Here is a 14,206-nt window from a genome sequence, read left to right as displayed (position 1 = left end):
AGATAAGAATGGTAGTGGATAAGCATCAGTGGTGGACTGATTTTCTTGGTCTGCGAAGGCCCTTCCCAAGACTAAACACAACTATGTCACAAGTAGTGGAATCATGGTACACAAGATTTTTGCTTCAGGGTCTAGATAGCCAAAAGCATCACTCTGTTCTCAGTTCAGTGCACCCACTGGGTACTAGGCACAGAGTAGATACCAAGGACTCAAGGTTGAATGAGGGCCAGTCCCTGCTTTCAAGGGGTTCCCAGTAGGTAGGTAGGTAGGTAATACAGATACCTAAATAGATGCTGACTGGTGTGATAAGGGCTATAACAGAAGCTTAAATGGGAGGCACAGAAGGCACCAAAGAAGGAAGGGCTGGCTCTACCTGGGAAGGTGAGGAAAGTCTTCCTTGAGGAGGGGCAAGTTTAGCTAAGTCTTAGAAAACTAATAAGAATTTCATAGAAGCAGCAGGAAGCTAAGATCAGTTTAGATAAAAGGAATAGCATATATGGAGGCTTATGGTGTAACCATTACCTAGTTACAGAGTACAGATGATTCAGTATGGCTGGCATAAAGAACGCAATGTGGAGAACATAAGGAAATGAGTCAGGGATCATATCATGAAAGGCTTTGTATGGGGAGCTTATGGAAGCATCGTAGACAATCTTTCATATTATGGACAGATTTTTATTTTAGAAAGATAACTGGCAATATGGCGGGTGGACTGGATGGGGGCAGGAACTATTAGATAGAAGACCAATTAGGAGACTATTACAAAAGTCCAGGTAAGGTATGAAAAGGCCTACATCAAGGTGCTGACACGGGGAATGGAGAAGAGCTAATGAATTCAAGAGGCATCAATTAGATTTAGAGTAAGGGACGGAGAAAGGCTAGGATGACCCCCAGAGTTGGTTCATGGTTCTGGATTGGTGGATGGTACTTACCAGAACAGGGTCTAGTGTAAGAGAAGCAAGTATAGGTAGGAGGACAAAGAGTTTATACTTTTTTTTTTTTAAAGATTTTATTGGGGAATTGAGAGAGGGGAACAGTGTTGGGGAATCGGGGAAGGGGAGCAGACAAGTTCCTGTTCTTTTGTTCTTCAGTCTAGTTGTGGAGGACATTGCTTCACTGGCCCATGTTGGTATTATCATTGCACTCTTCCTGGATGAGGCAGATCGGTCGCCAGCCTCTGGACGGCTGCTCACAATGGCTCTTGGCAGCTCACACCAGCTGCTGGCCACTCACGCTGGCTGCCAGCCACACACGGTAGCTCATGGCAGCCCACTGCAGCAAGGGCTGCAACCTACGCCATCACCGGTGACTCATGGCATCCCAGCTCCAGGTGGAGCTGTTGTTCACCATCTTAGCTTTAGAGGGCGCAGTGTTACTGGCCCTCATATGGGATCCGAACTGGGTCCTACTGCACAGAGCTGGTGTTCCAAGCCAGCTCTTAACCAACGCTCCACTTGGCCGGCCCTATACTTTTTGACACATTGAATTTGAAACACCTGTAAGACATCCAGGTGGAAATACACAGTGAGAACTATGGTCTGAACTAGAGATACAGAAGTCAGGGTCATTAGCTTGACGGTGAGTCATTTATCTGTGTTTGAATCTGAGCTTTACCATGATTAGCTGTGACCTTGGCCAAGTGACTTGAATTTTCTAAACTTCGGTTTTCCTGCCTGTAAAGTGAGCATAATAATGGTATCTACATTTTATGCAAGTAGTGATAATTCAGACGATGCATATAAAATGTTTAGAGTGGTGACTCAGTTAATATTGGGAATGGATAACATTATATGGGGAGAGCTCATAGAGAAAACGATGAAGGACTGAACCCTAGAAAATCCTAATATTAGAGGCAGGATGAGCATGGGGAACCCGAAAGGAAGAATGAGAAGAAAAGAAAGGTGGGAAGAGACCTATGAAACTTTGCTGTCATGGAAACCCAGACAAGAGATTTTCAAGGATGAAATGATCAATGAAGTCAAATACTGCAGAGAATCCTAGTCGAGTGAAGGCTGAAATTGTCTGCTCAAGTAGGTGATGAAAATGTCACTTGTGAATTTTGCCAAAACTATTTCTCTGGAACAGCACTGTTCAATATCATAGCCATGAGCCAACACACAGATCGGACAGAGCAGACACTGAAGGTGCTGTCATTGTAGAAATAGGTGCTGTCATTGTAGGTTCTGTCATTATAGGAAGTTCCACTGAGCAGTGCTTTGAGGTGTGGATTGTGATTAGAGTTAAAACGAGACTTTAGTTCAGTTTAGAGTGGAAGTGGGTCCCAAAACTGGACCCCTGAGCTTCCACAAGGTTGAATCTGAACCTGTCAGAGTTAATTCACTCTTACATCCTCAGCACTTGGCATAGGCATAAAGTGAGTTCTAACAATGTTGTAACACAGTACATTTTTTTTAAGTCTTCCTCACCCCTCAATTATAAAGTATTTATTGTAGTTTGCTTGAAATTAACTGAAGACAAGTGCAAACTAGACCGTGTGGCCCATCACCTGGGAAGCTGTACTGATGCTGCAGGATCTGTAAAAAGTTAGTGGCTAAAGAAACCTGTGCCAAGGGCCGGCCGAGTGGCGTGATGGTTAAGAGCTGGCTTGGGACACCAGAGGGCCCTGGTTCGGATCCCACATATGAGGGCAAGTGACACTGCCCTCCACAGCTAAGATGCTGAACAACAGCTCAACCTGGAACTGGGCTGCCCTGAGTCGCCGGCGACGGCGTAGGCTGAAGCCCCTGCGGCAGTGGGTTGCCATGGGCTACCGTGTGTAGCCAGCAGCCAGCGTGAGTGGTCAGCAGCCACAGTGAGCCGCTGTCCAGAAGCCGGCGACTGATCTGCCTCTCCTAGGAAGAGTGCAATGATGGTGCCAACTTGGGCCAGTGAAGCAACGTCCTCCACAACTAGACTGAAGAACAAAAGAGCAGCAACTTGTCTGCTCCCCTTCCCTGATTCCCCAACACTGATCCCATTCCCCCAATTCCCCAATAAAAAAATAAAAAAATCTTTTAAAAAAAAGAAACCTGTGCCAAAAGTGCTTGAGCCAAGTCCTATACTTTGAAAAGACAGAAGCGAGTATGTTAAAATTGAAACCTTGAATCATGCCTGAGGAAGTTCCACATATTATACTTTTATACTCCCAAGTGCCTTTTCCCACCTCCCTCACTCGGCCTGCAATGAACTGGTTTCTAGGGAGCGGTTATGTAAGGGGTCACTTCTTTTGGCTTTTGCCACTTTGTGATGAATTCCCTTCCTCTGCTTCAATCATAAGTTTCCTAGATCTTGCTAACCTTTTTTTTTTTTTTAACCTGTTGGAGGAATAAACTTTGGGCCTTGAGGCTAAATAATCAATTCCCATAAAAATCTCTCACCTTGCTCTGATGTATTCTTATATCAGACTTGGCTGATAAGTACTGGTCCAGAGCCAATAACAACTCCCAGGCCCAGAGTAATCATTGACTTAAAATAAAAAATCCTCTCTGGCCCTACCCGGGAGAGAATGAAATAATAAAAGTTATTTTTAACTTTACAAGTTATAGTGGTGGCTCATGTGGTTAATGGTTACAGAGATTTTTGGACCTATAATTCTTCTCTTTCTGTGGTCCTTTTGGACTGGACATCAAAGAAACATAGGCACCATCCCCCCAAACGTACCTTTTTGTGTTTTTTTTCATAACATTCTCTTACCAAAGGTTACAACTGATTGAAAAAATAGTATAAACTTTCTTATAATGGAAGATAATTACAGGATTTGGGGCTTAGAAAGAGCTTGGAGGAATAAAGTAGCCATAGTAGCAATAGCAGTTGTTGTTTTGTAGTAATAATTGTAGTAATACTAGCAGCAGTGGTAGTAGAAGTAGCAATAGCAGCAGCCGAAGTAGCAGAAATGGCATCCGTTTTTAAGCATCTACTATATCCAGAGGCTATACTGGATGCCTTACATATAGTATATTACCTCGTTTAATCTTCACAGCAGCCCTGCAAAGTAAACACATAATCCTATCTTACAGGTGAGAAACTGAGACTCAGAGAAGTAACTTGCCTAAGGACAGGCTATTAGTGAAATTTTTCCCCCTATCTGAAAATTAATACTTCAGACCAAAGCCAGTCAGATGGCTGAAGTTTAGTAAGCAAGGTCAAGGTCAGAGTTCTTTTGACTAAATCGATTTTGAGTTTCAAGCTCAGCCTCAGGCTATCAGGACCAGGTGTTTAACAGCGATGTGTTGGGGGTTCCAAGAGAAATCAGTGGGCGTAGGCACAAATCACTTCTGACAAAGAACACTCATCAATGCATTCAGTTTAGATTTTTTCAACCAGCACTGAAATAAGTTTGGGTTTTCCAAAGAGTACTTAAGTCAGAACAGATCTAAAGAATTATGCAGGCCTAAAACTTTTAGAGGAATTGGAACAACCCCAGAAATCTCTAATTGACTGTAAATTGGTGACCACAGCTAGTGAAGAAAAAGACACACTCGTCAAAGAACTCTGGCCTGAATTTAACCATACCCCAAACACCATCTGTGACACATCACTAGGCAGATGAATGGGCACTAGAACCAGCTTCCTAAGATCTCTAAGGCTTTAAGGGCCCACAAGAATATGGATTTGTGGATAGAATCAGGGATTCCTCTAGTTTGAGTTGGCAGTTTCTACATCTTCACCTTTCAACTCAATGGCATCCCGGAGGCAGGTCAGGCCTTGGCTCAGGGTGAGGGCATGTCTCCAGAAAATATAGTGGCTGCCCCCTCAAGTTGACTCAAATCAAGAAACTTTTCAGGACATGGTGAGCCCTTGTTTCCTCAAAAATGACCAGATTTAAATAAGGGGGATGCTGATGAAAACCTGCACATTCCAAAGAGAAAAAAAATCCCTACTGCCACATTTTGTCTGCCCAAGAGGGATCTTTTTAAATACATAGCAATGAAGTTCACTTGGCTGCCCCTCCTGGATTCCAGAGCTCATTCCTTTTGCACAAAGTGCATTCACTGGCAAAAAGGAGCAGTCAGGAATAAATGCTTGTACCTTGGACAGGAGTCATAGCTATGTCTCAATTCAGTGCCCTAAAGGGCGCCTCCCAGAGAGATCCAGGGTCTTGTGATGTCAACAAAGTGAATAAAACCTGCTTGAACGCTGCAAGATTTGTCTTCCCCTGAAATCCCTTAGCCCATCCACCCTTGCCACTATCCTTCTACCATTCTTCAAGGGAACATAAATTCCTAGCACACATTAGATGTTCAGTAAATGATTGGCTGGATGAGTAGATGGAAGGAAGGAAGGAATAAAGCAGGTGGGGAAGTATTTGGCACTTGTTTAGATGGGTGAGTAGATAAATCCTTCCATAAACACTTGCGTTGGTAAAACTCCTGCCTTCCTCTTGAACGTCTCTCTTGCTCACTTTTTGTGTGCCACTCCTGCAGTTCTCCACTTCCTTGCATGAGAGTGACTTGCCACATCTGCCCCTAGAAGGAGACCATACTCCCCCCAGTCTCCCACAGCCCTCTAATGAGGCAGAGCTGGTGCTCGACAGGTAACAGGTTCTGATTGGCCAATTTGGGGACACAATAGAAACAGCCATCGGGACTAACCATTGCAGGCCAGGGGCCTTGAAGGAAGAAAGGGTGTCTAAGTCTTTTCTCAATGGTGTGTTTTGGCTACAGTGTCACGGCCACAGCTGCCAGCATCGGAGCTGCCGGTGTGCCCCAGGCCGGCCTGGTGACCATGGTGATCGTGCTGAGTGCCGTGGGCCTGCCCACTGAGGATGTCACCCTGATCATTGCTGTCGACTGGCTCCTGTGAGTTGGAATAGTCACGCGCTGGGAAGGCGGGCTTCCCAGCCATGTAGAATCTGCAGTCTGTCATCATTCTCTCCTCATACTGCCTAATGAGCCATCTGTTGCTGCTGTAATTTCCCTCTGGCCAGCCCATGTGATAATGTGCTTAAAAATTAACTCCTCATAACTGCAAGCAGTGATTTTAAAAAGCCAATGATCTCTGTCAGCTCATTATACCCGTGGTAATGCTCAAGGTTAGAAACTAGGTGTGGAGCAAAATAAACATACAATGACAAGGTGAGGAAGCCGGGCAAGGCCCCAGACATTCCCCACCTCACAGGCCACCCAAGCCTTTCCCAGCTCTGGATCACCATAATAGGTTCAGAACCACCTGGTTCAAAATCAGCCTCGCTTCCCAAGCATCAGACCATCAGGGTCAGTGGCACAAACAAAAGCTTTGCAGTAAGGCTGACTTGGGTTTGAACCCCCATTCAATGTCTTCTCATTGGCTTTTGACCTTGAGTAAGTTCCTTAACCTTTCTGAGGTCCAGTTGCATTATCTGTGAGATGGGAAAGATTCTGTCTTATTTCAGTGGACTGGTGTCAGGACTCAGTGAGCTAATATGGAAGAAGTGTCTAGAACAGCGTCTGACAGGCAGTGTTCCTCAATAAAAGGCAAGTTGTATTATAACTAGAATGAACTGGACCATTCAGACCTCAACCATCAAGTCTATTTCTCTCTCACACACATGTACACACAGCTAAGGAACACAGCATAACATCATTGGTTTGTTCTGGGTAAGGGTAAGAACGTGCCTTTGGGGACCCCCAAGGTTAAAGTTAGAACGAGCTTGGTTCCCAGCTCTATCCTTGATTGATACCCACTTTGCGCATTGGTCTTCCAGCATCTGGAAGGTCTGGCTGTGTCCCTTGGCCATCAGAGGTAAGTGTAGCTCCATAGGGAGCCTTCATTCAGAACCATTCCAGGCTTCCTGGGGAGTCCAGTGCTATGTAGTTTGCCAGTGGCAGCTGAGATGGACAGAAGGGAAGCAGAGACATTGCATGTGGGTTTGAAGATGCAGTCATGTCCCAGAAGGCAGAAGCTCCTGCACCTGGAGAGCTGTGTCATGTGGGGCCCCCTCAGTAGCTAGCTGGTTCTACGAGGCCCAGCCGAGGTGGTAACTTCCTTGCAAAGGTACCCAACCATTGAGGCAAGTGCTTCAATTTTTCTTGCTAGTGGTGGTGGTGGATTTGTACTTCTCTCCTTTCCCTTGTTCTTCCTAGAATCAGTGACCTTCACTTCCAAGATAACCACAGAAGTCAAAGGTCCAATCTGATCCATGGGATAAAAAGACACTAGTTGCTCCATACTAAGGTCCAGTTCAATCCATAGCCTTGTTCTAAATACAAGCGCATCCAGAACGGACATGTGTAAGCATTATTGACCTTTTCTGTCCTGCAGGGGTAGTTTTCACAAGAATATTCATATACATAGTCCCTACCAACAATGCTCCAGCATCCTCTCATGCTCTGTACGTAGAGGATGCCTTCTCTACGTACACATCTCCTGCCTCCATCCTCTTCTTCAGGCTGTCTGAGAGTTAAGACTGACTGGGGATGCCTTAAGGAGAAAGCCATTCCCAGGCAGACATGTGTTTTCTGACCCTGTGCTCTGCGACGCCCCTGCTGGCTTGCTCACAGAGTGACCTAGTATGGCAAAGAAACAAGTACATCAGGGACACACACACACACACACACACACACACACACACACACACACACACGACACATACACAATCCACAAAACATCCAAGTTCTCTCACCTTAGCCAAAAGATAGCCTGGAAATGCCCACAAGACAGAGGTTAGGGGTGAAAAACTTAGTGAATTTTGACCCTCTCTCAGCTTCCCAAAAATACCTGTGAAGACTTCACCTTTTTTGGGGGGAAGAAAAGAGGGAGTTTATAGAGACTAGTGCTGAATTTAGGGGAGTCTCTGTGACCTATTGGGAGCACAGGCCCAGGGGAGCCTGTTTGTCAGCCTCATTCTGTCCCTTTATGGACCACCTCCTGCCCCAGGCCTGTGAGGAGAGGAGCTTCTTTCTGGTCAGCCAGCCGGGAGGACAGCACTTTCTGCATTTGCTTAACTCATAACTCTTCAGGTCCTTTCCTTGCTCCAGTGGCAAAGGAAAATGAGCTATGGGCCTCCTGTCTAACTAGCTTTTCTCCCTTCCTCAGGGACCGATTCAGGACCATGGTGAACGTCCTCGGTGATGCATATGGGACAGGCATCGTGGAGAAGCTCTCTAAGAAGGAGCTGGAGCAGATGCATGTTTCATCTGAAGTCAACTTCGTGAACCCCTTTGCTGTGGAATCCACGACACTCGATAACGAAGACTCAGACGCCAAGAAGTCCTATGTCAACGGAGGCTTTGCCGTCGACAAATCCGACACCATCTCGTTCACCCAGACCTCACAGTTCTAGAGCCCCTGACTTCAGATGACTGGGAATAATAAAGGACATCTCTTAGCAAATTCAAAGATTAAGGAAAAGAAAAACACTAATGGCCAATTGTACATTTGACCTCATATACAGACCTCCAGATTCTTTTCTATATTTGGATTCACAGCTTTCACTCTCCAAGTTCTGGTATTTGGGGTGGGGTAAGATAAAAGGAAAGCTGTATTATCTGGAGTTTTAAAATTCTCTGAGAGATAAAGTTTGAAAGTATAAAGTAGCAACTGTTGGAAGTAGGTAACATGTGAAAGAGAAGTTGCTTTCTCATGCACAGACCTCTGTTCGGGGTTTTTAAAAAAAAAATATTCTGTCACTGACTACAAATTTTTACTCAGGCTTTCTATTGGCATGGATTTCCTTTGATGTCTCACTTTATATATTATGATGCATCTAAACCATCCCCCACCCCAAGGTAACGTGCCAAATTGTCCATTTTGAATTCATCTCCAGTCAATTTCAAAGAAACGTCTTTGAAAGAAAACAGACTACACAGCTCTGCAATAACAGTTTTAAGATGGATGTCAGGTTTGGGGGGGAAACGAAAAAGGTTCCCTTTTCATTGTACTGTACTGGGACACTGGTAACTCAGTGTTCAGTATAGGGTGTGTGTGTGGGTGTGTGTGTGTGTGTGTGTGTGTGTGTGTGAGAGAGAGAGATTTTCATATAACTTGCCAGACAGAGATCAGAATTGAACTGTCAATGTGAAATAAAAAGCTCTCCTTATACTTGAATAATATGATTCCAATCCAGATCTGCTTTGGGGCTTATCAGAACTCCTCCCTCAGGAGCACTGGAATGAGAAATCATGTTGTTTGATCGTCTCATGTCTGTGTATCAGTCCCAAAGCAGAGATACATTATGGTGATATCCCGAGGTGGCATTGTCATTCATTACAACTTCCAGATTCTACCACTGGGAGGGAATCCATATCAGCTCTATGTAAGATGATATACAGAGGTGTCACTCACATAAGGCTGGATGTGTTTTTATCCAACTGGAAGGCTTCTTTCTTCAACGGTTAGTTATACCCACTTAAAAATGACAGTACTTTGCCTTTTTGTACCCATCAGAGTACAACAACAGTTGTATTTTAATACAGAGTTGATGGGTTGAACAAGCCAGCCACATTGACCAGAAAAACACTATCCCTGACCTGGATTCTTGCAGAGTAAATCCCACGATATGATACACTGGTATCAATGGCTTGGGAAAATTCCATTGTATGGCACTGTCTCCTCCAGAGAGGACTGTTCCAACTAGTAGTCTAGTAATCTTGGCCATGCTCATTGAAATCCATTGCTTGTCGTCCTTCTCCTAATTCATGAAGATAGCTTATTAAATCTGCGCTTCAGCTCCCATCATGTAAATAACGCTTAACATATATTTGTGCTTGCCTTGAGATCCAAAATACTCATGTTTCTGCAGTACTGAGCAGCCAATGTAAGCCTGTGCTTTTATATTTAAGAAACCAGAAATTGTGCCAAAGGTTGTGGAAAGGTAAATGCTCAGTATTGACCACCTGCACCTGAAATCTACAAGAGAATGATACTGAATTGGCATGTAAACATCATAAATGTGGACCAGTCATTCAGTGTTTTAAAATGCAAATAGTGGTGGTGTTTATAGGTAGTAAATCTAAATATAAATGCAGTTGAATCAATAATGTATCTTCGGCTGAATGGTTCTACCCCCTGGGCTGTTTTCTCTGATTTGAGGCACTAGCATGGGCAGCTGTTCATGAACTGCAGATCATCCTTATTTTGGCATCAGTCTGTAACCAGCCTCTTAACACACTGTGCTGTTAACTCGTGGAAGAGAACAAGGTTCTATTTCAGTCTCAATAAACATTACTGCCATTCGTTCTTCCCCGCCTTTTTCTTTATCTGTTCTTTTATCTCACTTGCTGGGATGGGTGTGGGAAGGTGGGAATGTGGTCAGTTGATTCAGATTGTACACGAATTTTTGTTTCCAAAACTGTGTTTATACCCAAGATTGAAAAAGCAGGGCTTAAGGAAAAGGAATCTAATTCTTCATGGTAATCAGTAGGGATTATAAGGCTGAAATTCACTGTCATTATGAACAGTTTACCCATACTTGATGAGTGAGATGAAAGGGAAGGTAGAGTTTGGTTAGAAATGACTGTAATGCGAGATAGTCTTCCCTCAATATGATGGTGACTTCATTTCACTGAAGGACCAATTCTGCCCTCTGAAATGTGACTGTAAACTATGAATGGCTGTATTCGGAGCTCTTTAAAGGATTGGCACGGTCCTGCCTGGAACCTGAGCCATAACAGGGTTCCGCTAGTGGAGACACTAGCTTGTGATAGACAACAAAGGAACTGACAGCTCTCTGAGCCCCACTAAGATAGCATCTTATCAAAATGCTTATAAAACTGAAAGCAACAAAGGAACAAGACAGATAAAGAAAAAAAAAAACAACCTATAGATACAGACAACAGTTCAGTGGTTACCAGAGAGCAAGGGGGAGGGAGGTATGGGGGATCATATATATGGTGATGGAAGGAGAACTGACTCTGGGTGGTGAACACACAATGTGATATATAGATGATGTATTACAGAATTGTACAACTGAAACCTATGTAATTTTACTAACCGTTGTCACCCCAATAAATTTTTTAAAAATGCTTATACCTGGCCAAACTAATTCAGAATAGTTTTCTCTTTTGGCAACATGGGATAAAAGACCCAACCACAGGACTCCTTAGAAAGAGAGGGTTGTTTGGAAGAGTTAGTGCCCCCTGAATAGGGGCCCCCATGTGATTTTGATCTTGCCCCAAGTATACTCATGTACAGAGAAACGGTGTTATCAGCTCTGGAAAGTGACTTAACAAATTTTAGTGAGCCCCCAGGGTACAAGTCCTTTTATTTCAAACACATGGCATTCTTAGAATAGTATGAGGAAACTGGGTTTGGCTTATAATCTGGCAGTGGACCAGAAGCAGTGCTGCCTTTGCAGGTGTGTTAGAATCTTCCCTTTGCAGGTGTTTGAGTGAGTGGGCACACAACTCTGGACTCTCACCAGCTTTGTGACCCTTGCCAGTAACCTAGGCCTTGGTTTAATCTGTGAAATGGTGATAAATCTTGCCCCTTGAGATTGCTGTAAGTATTAAATGAGAAAATGTATCTGATGCATTTAGCAGAGACTATCCCATAATATGTTTGATAAATGCTAACGGCCCTACACCCTCAACCCCCATTTACATGGGTAATCCATAGAGATGCAACTCAATTGCTATTCGGTGTTTTAGGACCTTTGTCACTGATACGATTAAGGATTGTAGCTCTCATCACTTGGTATCAGCCAAGGTCTTACAGCAAAATGTACATCCTACCTAGTGAGACTTAATATATTAACTTCCATTCCATGAAAGTTTCATTTAATTAGTGTAAGACAGACTATTTTCTCCTGTAAGATATCACAGGGGAACTAAATAAAGTGTTCACAGTCTTTTTTCTGTGTCTCGAGACATAGGGGTTTGAGATGAGGCTGCATACATGAAGCACAATCATGTAGCACCTCTTTGTATGTCCTGAAATTAAGAGTACAACTGACGTTCACGTCTGCAGTCTTGGCCAGTAAATCTCGTGTGGCTGTCCTCTCCATTCTGAGACTTTGTTCTGGGCCCTACCTGGGGCATTTTAATACCTGTGGTGGGAAATGTACCTCCCTACCCTGCAATCTTAGACTTTTTAAGTGAAAGTCATATAATATAAACAACAAGAAGTAAGCCTTGTTGAATTAGCTTTGGGAACAATATATTGATCCATATATATCGAATTAGGTGACTGCACCTAAGTGTATGAAGTTACTGACCATGGATGGAGATGACAGGACATTTCTCAATGGCCCAGGCTAAACAATGCCACAAAACTAAGCAAACAGTACGACCTAACCACACAATTTCTGTCCCATTTCTTCTCTCACTAGACAAAATCAGTGCCATGTGTGATTAGCAGAATGCCCCTCCAGGATTCCTAAGACACATGGTTTCATCTATAAATCTCCACCTCTAAGATATCACGTTTAAAATAAAACTTAAGTTTAAGTTTTAAGATACCACAAAGTTTAGAACAGTTATTAGTAAACCCCAAAGCTGAGATAAAATCAGTATCCCTTTTGTTACTCTGGTTAGAGGAAAGCAAAAAGGAAAGCAGTGGCCTGTTTAGAGAAGTTTAACTAATTTCTAAAAGGCACTGGGAAACAGGCTTCATAAACGCAGAACCAGGAGATTACCTGAGAAAAGCTTGCACCACAGAAGTACCGCGTCTCAGAAGATGGAGACAAAGAAACCTGGAACTAAAATACAAAATCAACCCAACTCCTGAACAATAGTATCTGGTCACACACACACGTTTTCCAGACTGTAGACAGACATATAGACTCTGGTAGCTGCAGGAAAGCTATCAGCAAGGTTTTGAGGATGTCACATTCTTATCCCTCACTTCAAGGCATTTGAAGGAAAGCAAAGAAGAGTTGTATCACCTGTGCATTTCAGAGTCAAGGTCTGACTGCCAAGGGAAAAATGAGTTTGGAGACCTGGTACTAGCCAGGACATGCTTTACCTTGTCCAGGCCCTGTTGAAAGATACGTTTTACAAGGTGACGATAAGACTGAATGAAATGAATTGAGTGATCCCAGGAGGGTAATCACAGGAGAAAAGGCACCACTCTGTCACTGCGCAGGTGCTTCACTTTATGGACACACCTTTACAAAGTACTGAAGGCATGCACATTCTAAAGATGACTGATCATCCTCCAAACATTTAAATGTAATTAAGGAGTCCTTGAGTCGTGTTTCCAAGATCATAAGTTTAGCCTGGCAAGAATAGTAAGAGGCCAGAAGAAAGCTTTGTTTGACTGAAGGACTTGGGAAGGGGGGGCAGGGCGGCGCACACACACACACACACACACACACACACACACACACACATACACACACACACGCACGCGTGCATGCACATTTTAAGAAAGGAAAAAACTGTATTAATTGTAATAATATATACCGATAACAAAAGATGAATAGAAGTTACATTTGACTTCTGCAATTATAAGAGGTGCTCAAAGTGGTTACCATCAGCGTCCAGACCCTTCTGATTACAGCGAACTACTGCTTGAGCATAGGTAACATCTCTTAAAATGTGTATACATTTTTTTGGCACCCCTGGTATATATATTTTCTTCAAAATGAATCCGAGGTTAATGAAATGTCCAGGTCTTTAGGAAACTGGGTGTGTCTGACAGGTGTCAGAGAGCCGCTACCATGAAACTAAGTTACGTTATAAATAAAAGCAATAGTGGTTAGAGGGATCCAAGGCTGATCTTCCCCCAACACTTGCTTGTCTTCCCAGCATGCCAAATTGGCTTTAATTCCCAGGGCTTACAAACTAATCCTCCATTTCCTAATTTAGCCAAAAATGTTAAGATAGACAAGAATGTGTCAACTCTACATGAAGCACACACAAACCCAAGACTCTTTTCTCAGTCAAGAGGGGCCAGTTAAGTTAGAAAAGTATGCCACCTGCAGTTGATGAGAAAATTAGCAGTACAAACAATAAGGCTGAAAGGAGACTGAGCCTGTTTTTCTGGCACTAGGGAAAAGTTTGCTTCTCTATCATTCCAGGCGCACAAACACCTACCCTATTCTTGGGCATCATAACCTTTCATAGAAATGACACTCTAAGGCAAATAAAGGTCCAGTTTCTTTAAAGATGTCGCCCTCCTCACTGCTGTAGGCACTGAATGAGGAGTTTTCTCTTTGCCAGGATGAGTGCAGGAGAGGATGGGATGTCATGACTCCGGAAGGAAAAACAGCAACAACACAGAAGAAACTCATTTTCATTTACTTGACAAATGTTGCATAACAGTTACTGTGTGGCAAGCACTGTTCTTA

At 43.5% G+C, this 14,206-nt stretch overlaps 1 protein-coding gene across 1 annotated transcript in view; it reads left to right on the top strand.

The window, feature by feature from the left end:
* SLC1A1 (solute carrier family 1 member 1) overlaps positions 1-10,156 on the top strand; it is a 77,473-nt gene extending 67,317 nt beyond the window's left edge. Inside the window, exons 11-12 of the mRNA XM_019645916.1 lie at positions 5,664-5,798; positions 8,014-10,156. Of these exons, the coding sequence (XP_019501461.1) occupies positions 5,664-5,798; positions 8,014-8,260 (382 nt within the window). The 3' untranslated portion in view covers positions 8,261-10,156. The remainder of the gene's footprint in view (positions 1-5,663; positions 5,799-8,013) is intronic.
* Positions 10,157-14,206: the final 4,050 nt, after the last annotated feature.

The sequence above is a fragment of the Hipposideros armiger genome, unplaced genomic scaffold (assembly GCF_001890085.2).
Source record: "Hipposideros armiger isolate ML-2016 unplaced genomic scaffold, ASM189008v1 scaffold_95, whole genome shotgun sequence".
NCBI classification, from domain to species: Eukaryota; Metazoa; Chordata; class Mammalia; order Chiroptera; family Hipposideridae; genus Hipposideros; species Hipposideros armiger.
This window is presented reverse-complemented; position numbering and strand designations above follow the sequence as displayed.